Source organism: Eretmochelys imbricata, chromosome 1, assembly GCF_965152235.1.
Source record: "Eretmochelys imbricata isolate rEreImb1 chromosome 1, rEreImb1.hap1, whole genome shotgun sequence".
Lineage (NCBI taxonomy): Eukaryota > Metazoa > Chordata > Testudines > Cheloniidae > Eretmochelys > Eretmochelys imbricata.
The window spans coordinates 312,696,104-312,702,450 of record NC_135572.1 but is presented as its reverse complement, the minus strand read 5'-3'; the positions used below and the strand labels follow the sequence as shown (position 1 = coordinate 312,702,450).

The 6,347-nt window shown below is 46.9% G+C and overlaps 1 protein-coding gene across 1 annotated transcript; it reads right to left on the bottom strand.

Moving 5' to 3' along the window:
* Positions 1-213: 213 nt before the first annotated feature.
* Positions 214-6,085, bottom strand: CAV2 (caveolin 2). The gene is made up of 3 exons (XM_077807824.1): positions 5,936-6,085; positions 5,219-5,406; positions 214-364 (listed from the first exon to the last, which is right to left on the bottom strand). Exons 1-3 carry the CDS (start codon positions 6,083-6,085, stop codon positions 214-216), a joined length of 489 nt encoding a protein of 162 aa, XP_077663950.1.
* Between the last annotated feature and the right edge of the window lie 262 nt (positions 6,086-6,347).

The following is a 6,347-nucleotide window of genomic DNA, read 5'->3' as shown; positions in this document are numbered from 1 at the left end:
ACATTGTTTAAAATAGTTAGATATGAAAATAGTCTAGTTTATCTTAAATTTATCCCCTGAAAGTAAATGATTTTTTTTTAAATAATGTATCCCCACTTTAAACCAGCTATTTTAATCCTAACAGTTTTGGAATGAATGATAAGTGCATCTAAGTTACATTAGCAAAGAGGTATACCACCATCTAAGACTACAGCAGAATTGTATCTCTGATGTTTACTCTTGGTCCAGGCGTATATTGACTGTAGCAAAGCATCGACCTAGGCTCTGAAATAACGGTGCAATAAGAACATCCGTCACACTCTTCCATACAGTCTCCACTGAAGGCAAGACCATGAGGCAGGTCTTTACAAAAGGCATCACAATCCTAGAAAGAAGAAGATTTGAGGATTACTACTAGTACTATAGAACAATGGATTTGCCAGTCAATCCTTGGTTACGTTTATTAACGACAACGGAATCTTATTTAACCAAAAAGGTTTCAGAGACATTTAAAACCTTCAGAAAAATGGAGTTTGGCTATGTTGTGACGCAACATATGGTGTACACTCTGCAAAAGGGATGTGACCTAGCTTCATTTATCCAGGCATTTCAGTAAGCTAGAAGTCATTTAAAAGGGTGTTCAGTGTAGATAAAAAACAAACATAGAAATGATTTATGTAACGTTGACCTGTGATTTTAAAGTGGTTTTCTAAAAGGCTGTGCCATAGAGCAATACTAAATGTTTGTCTGCTTGGGTTCTCAGCCATTATCAAATCAAGTCCAACAATGCAAACAGTATACTAATATGTCTATGTTGCACTCTCAGCTAACCCAGATGGATTTGAACAAGAATAGTTCTTCTAAAACCTTCCCTTTCTTTGTCTCTGCTGAAACAGCATGTAACGTACATACCATATAGAACTGTGAATGCTACTGGAATAATATGCATGTAGTATAAGAGGGTATGCTACACTCAAAAGTGGGGCTATGGTTATGTACAGTTCAACTGTGTATACAATTTATTATGACTATAGCATATAGTGTGCTGCATGTCATTTGATAGATAAACTGTGCCTCCTCTTCTGTTCACTAATTTTCCGTGAGTAGCTAATGATTTTCTCTACATTATTATCTGATGACATTATTTGCTGAATAATCTAGTGCAATTTAAACCTCCACCCCAAACCCTATGGGGGAAGCTGCATCAGGAGTGGGGTAGGGGGAGGAGGAAATCACCCCTAATGGACAGGTAGTGGCAAAGCTGCAATCGTTGGGAAGAACCACTGGTAAGGGCAGCAGTAATAGTAACAGAATCTGTCCTTTGGGGAGATTTCTTACAACTGCCCCCCACAGGTATTCTGGAAGAATCCTCTTCTTGGCTGACCGCTCCTATTTTCTGGGGCACACAGGATTGCTCCAGGCTCTACAGTGGAGTAGGCTGCAGGTAGTTTGAGCCCCTCAAACTCCACTCAGAGCAGTGGATATGTCCACATTGCATCTGAGAGGAAGTCTCCCAGTCTGGGTCCACAGACTTGCACTTGTGCTCTCAAAATTGCTGTGCAGATGGTGCGTCAATGTTATGGCTGGGGGAGGAGCTTGGGCTCCCAAGCCCCCTCCAGCCAAAGCTGCAACATCTACCCAGTTATTTTTACAATGCTAGCATGAGCCCCGCAAGTAAGAGTTTGCTCCGAGATGCAGTGTAGACATGCCTCGTGGGAACACACAGCCATGGTTCCCTGCAGTAAATCAAACCCATCGGCTTAGAATATAATCAAGGTGATAGTGAAGACTCATAACAGAGGTGTTGATAAGACTTAGCAGGGAGTCACAAGAATACTCCCTGCTGCCCAATGGGGAATGAAATATGTGAACCAACAGACTAGAACCTCAACGATCCACTCCCTACAAACAGGTTGGTGGGGTGGGGAAGGCAAAGAGAGAAACAACATCTCTTCCTTTTCGTTCCCTGCAGCCAAGAAGTGGGTAGACGGCGTGAGGGAGGACAGACAACTCTCACATTGAGACAACACAATGTCAGGACAGTTGTTCAGTGGCTCTCTGATTCCATTCATTCAGTGAGGATGTGGCTTTTCAGCGCTTATGATTTTGTGGTTATCAAGGTTGAGTACCACAGCTATAAGCCATAAAAGAGAAATGTTAAAGGTGACAGATGTCCACTTCTTTGCATCTTGATCATTGACTGTACACCATAGCAAGTGATGGATGGAAATTCAGGCCATGAGGCTGTGAAACAGAATAATGCCAAGCACCTGCAGCTCCAAATGAGGTCAAGGCATGAAGCTTGCTGGGTCTTGGAAATCTCTACATGGGCAGAGGGGAACTTTGCTTTGCAACCTGGGAGAGGAAATCCGTGCATGCTACACTAGCATGGAGGTTCCTCAAAGGAGTTGCAAGTCCTCAGCTTTTCTCAGGGTTGAGACCTTAATGAACAAACACCGGGATATTTTTAGAAAAAAAGCGTAGGGCCAAATTCTGCCATGAGTTACACATGAGTTACACTTCAAAGTGGTTGCACACATGTAACTCGGAACAATATTTCATCCCTGATCTACAGCAAGGGTCAGAATTCTGAGTTTATCACTTGGAATGCTGGTATTGAAACAGCACAACCTAACCATAAAGCAAACCACTTCAATAAAAAATTCCAGCACCGGTTTAAGGATATTTTTTAAAGTTTATTCAGGATATTCACAGGGAGCTTCTAACAGTTGGTGTGACAAGTTTTTCCACAATTTACAGTCTGTAGCATGAGAGAAATAAATCACTACAGGCAAAGGAATGCAGAGAAGTAACCTTGCTCCAAGGAGCTCCTATACAGGTCACTAAACCGTTGGCTGGCATTGGCCCAGTTTCAGATTGTCTCATTCTTACCAGATAGCGTAACTATGGAGACTGGCTTAAGGCAGCCAGGATGTGGGGGGGGGGGGGGGAGGGTGCGTCCAGAATGGGTTTCATTTATTTTCCTATTAAAAAGTAAGTGTAAATCAAATCACAATGTTGGTATTTTTCTCATTTAATTTTCTTTCTCCTTCCCACTCCCATTACATAATGTATAATATGCTGCGTCTTTCTTTAAAGTTATCCCAGCTACTGAGAACTAAAATCTGCTCTCAGATCTGGGGTGCGCAACTGCTGCTGAAATCTTGGGGAGTTCTAGGTGAGTGAGGAATGCCAGGTCAGGCCAGGCCTATGTGGATTTTTAGCATGCCAATATAGTTACAACAACAGTACTTTGCATGTTTATAGTACTTTCTATCTGAGGACTTCAAAGTGTTTTGCAAACAGCATGGAATTTAGCCTCATAAAAGACCTCTCAGTATAACAGGCTCAGTTTCATAGATAAAGAAACTGAGGCATAGAGGCTCTGATAGCCCCTCCTGCAGCCAGTACATGGGAGGGAGAACTCACAACCTGTTAGTGGAGTTTTCCTGGAATTCCCCTCCTCCCACCCACAAAACAAGCAGCAGGTATGTTCCTAAGCCCAGTGGGATTCCAAAAGAAGCCAGTACTATCTGTTTGGAAACCCTATGCCTCCACCCATGCCAGCTCTGGGGTCTCTTGTCCCATTACCAGATCCTAGAAGCACAGCTCTGTTCAAATCCATGGTCCCAAGGAATGTGGAATGGGCAGACAGTGCTGCACAGAAGTTAACAAAGACTCAAGCTTCACTAACTTTGCATTGTGGGAAAATTGGATTTCGCTGGTCTTTGTCACCTACTAGAATTGGATCCTGACTAGGGTAGGGATGGAGCCAGAGGTAGCTAACTCTTTTACACCTCACTCAGGGCATCACAGGAGATCAGAATGAAAGTTCTCCTCTGTACTTTTTTAGTCGGGGAAATAATTAGGCCCAGAGACAGACTGAGGCCAAAATCCTCAAAATTGGGTGCCTATGGTTGGACACCTCTATCTCAGAAGTGCTGAGCCACTGCAGCTCCTGTTAAAGTCAATGGGGATTACTCACATGAGTTGGATTTGCCACTGTAACTGATTTTCAGAGACCTAATTCATGTCTGCATTCTGTTGCACGGAAATCTATACAAGAGGTGCTTCTGTGGCACAGAAGCCTAGAACAGTCTTAATGAATTGGGGCTTATTAAATTAGACTGCAACATCTTTAGATGTTTAAAGAGCTCGAAAGGTCTGACTGTTAAAACTCCAGCTATCCATTCCTGAAAGCAAGTTCTGACAATGAAAATCTTGTCTAAAACTAGTACTTAAAGAAAATCTTGGTTTGTGGGCATGGTCCTGGGCACGTGGTCATCCTACTCCTTTTACCTACCTTGGCAGCCAGATGGATTCCCAGCTTCCCCTTATGTAGCCCTTTCATCTCCAGCCCCCATTCATCTCCACAATCTAGCTGCCTCTCTGTTCTGAAGATTCTCCAAACCATTGCCAAAAATGTAACAAAGTACATCAGCTTCCTTGTAAGCTTCTAGAGCTACTGTGTCCTCCTGTGGAACTTGGCATGTGGCCAGGATCAGTCTGAGCTCAGCAGGGGGTCCCTGTCCTGGAGGTGCCCAGGGTACATTGCATTGCACGTTGTTATGACCATGCCTCACGTTCAAAGGCAGAGGCAGCAGCTTTAGTGGCAATAGCAAAGGTGGCATGGGAAAGGAGGAGTAGCTGGCTCAATTGAGTAAGACTGAGTAGGTAGGGGACTGGGTGTCAAACTGATGAGAAAAAGTTGCAATGGGAGGGAGGGAAGGAAACATGGCCCTCCTAGCCAGCTGGCATTATACCTCTGCCAAGCGTTTATATTAAATACACATGATTAAGCAATCTGCATAGTACAATAAACTAAATCATCATCATTATTATTTATATCACAGTAGCATCTAGAGGCCCTACCCAAGATTGGGGCCCAATTGTGCTAAGCACTGCACAAATCCAAAGTAAGAAAAAGTCCCTGTCCCAAGGAGCTTACAAACTAAATAAACAAGACAGATCCAGGGTAGAAGAAATTTTACAGATGAGGAACCCAGGCACAGAAAGCTCATTGTCGTCCCTTTAAAAACACAGCAAATACTCAAATCAGCCTGAATTTACTAGCTGTAGAAGGGCCTATCGCTAGTTAGGATCTATGGCAACATCATAAGAATTGTTCACTCTCCCTTGTGCACAGAGACTGAATTTATAGTGGCACTTCTTTACTGTATATGGATATTCATGTTTCAGGAGGAAGACAACTGAAGTGGAAGGCAATAAATTTACTCACCAGATATGCAGACAGCTAAGTACTGCAAAGACAATTCCTGCAACCAGAGCCAGTGGGATGGCAAGGAATAGAGTCAGGAGTTTGTACAGCACGTATTTGCTGAGCTCAAAGAGAGCGTGGCTGCAGATCCAAACTTTGTCAAAGGAGTGAGATGATGCAGGCTCTGCTATGACATCCTCAAACCCCAGCTAGAATGACAAAGAAAACACCCCCACCGCCAAATCAGCTTCTGTCTCCAACCGCAATGGCAATGATACAACGCTGGGGATGAAGAGGGAACTACACTGGAGCTTTGGCTGCTGATGCGTTGCACTCGGATTTGTTAAATACCCCTGTCCCCAGGCTTTACAGCGCAGAGTGACTTTTGGCTAGAGGCCCCTGCAGAACACCAGGGAAGCTCGGATGGTGACAATTCAGTTCAGCCTGACTGGCACAGGTGTCCGGGCAGGCCGGGGGATCGGGCAGAGAGACCCCGCGATTTTTGTATTGCCCAGTTTCAAACAACAGCGCGTGTGTTAAAACATATGGTCAGGCGCCCAGAACGGCCCGGGCTCTTGGGGGTGGGGGGTGGAGATGCCCGAGGCCGGCCACGGGGGCTGCAGAGCGGCGGCTAAGGGGGAACGCAGCCCCCTGCTTTGCAAGGAGCCAGCGGCCAGGAGGCGAGCAGAGAGCGGAGAGCAGGAGGCCGCCAATGGGGCCCTAACCCCCCCCCCTCACCTTCAGGTGGGTGTTCAGCCCGCGCGGGTCTCTGCACGGGCCGTTCTCCGCCCGCTTCTCCGGGCCGGCTGGCGCGGGGCCGCCGGAGCGCCCGAAGCTGTCCTCGGCCATGAAGATCTTCGTGTCTCCCGTCTCCTTCTCCAGCCCCATGGCGGCTCCGCTGATGCGCTGCCTCCAGGGCCCCGCCGGTGGCTGCCTCCGGCTGGGCTCCGCGCCGCCTGGGCTTGGGTGGAGCCCCGCCCCAGAGAGCGCCGCGCCGCGCCCGCCGAGGGCTGCCCTCTCGCTCCCGCGCACGCCCCGCCCCGCGAGCGAGCCCCGCCGAGCCCGGGGGAGAAGGAGGGGAACGGGGGGCGAGGCGAGCGGGCGGGGCTGGGTTCCCGCGCTATCTGCCCGGGCCCCGGCACGTGTTCGG

Bases quoted from the DNA above. Each gene is read 5' to 3' on its own strand.
- CAV2 (XM_077807824.1), bottom strand. From the start codon at position 6,085: ATGGGGCTGGAGAAGGAGACGGGAGACACGAAGATCTTCATGGCCGAG. The intron at 5,407-5,935 runs GTGAGGGGGGGG...TTGTCATTCTAG, and splicing joins GGCTGAACACCCACCTGAAG to CTGGGGTTTGAGGATGTCAT. The intron at 365-5,218 runs GTGAGTAAATTT...TCTTCTTTCTAG, and splicing joins CTTAGCTGTCTGCATATCTG to GATTGTGATGCCTTTTGTAA.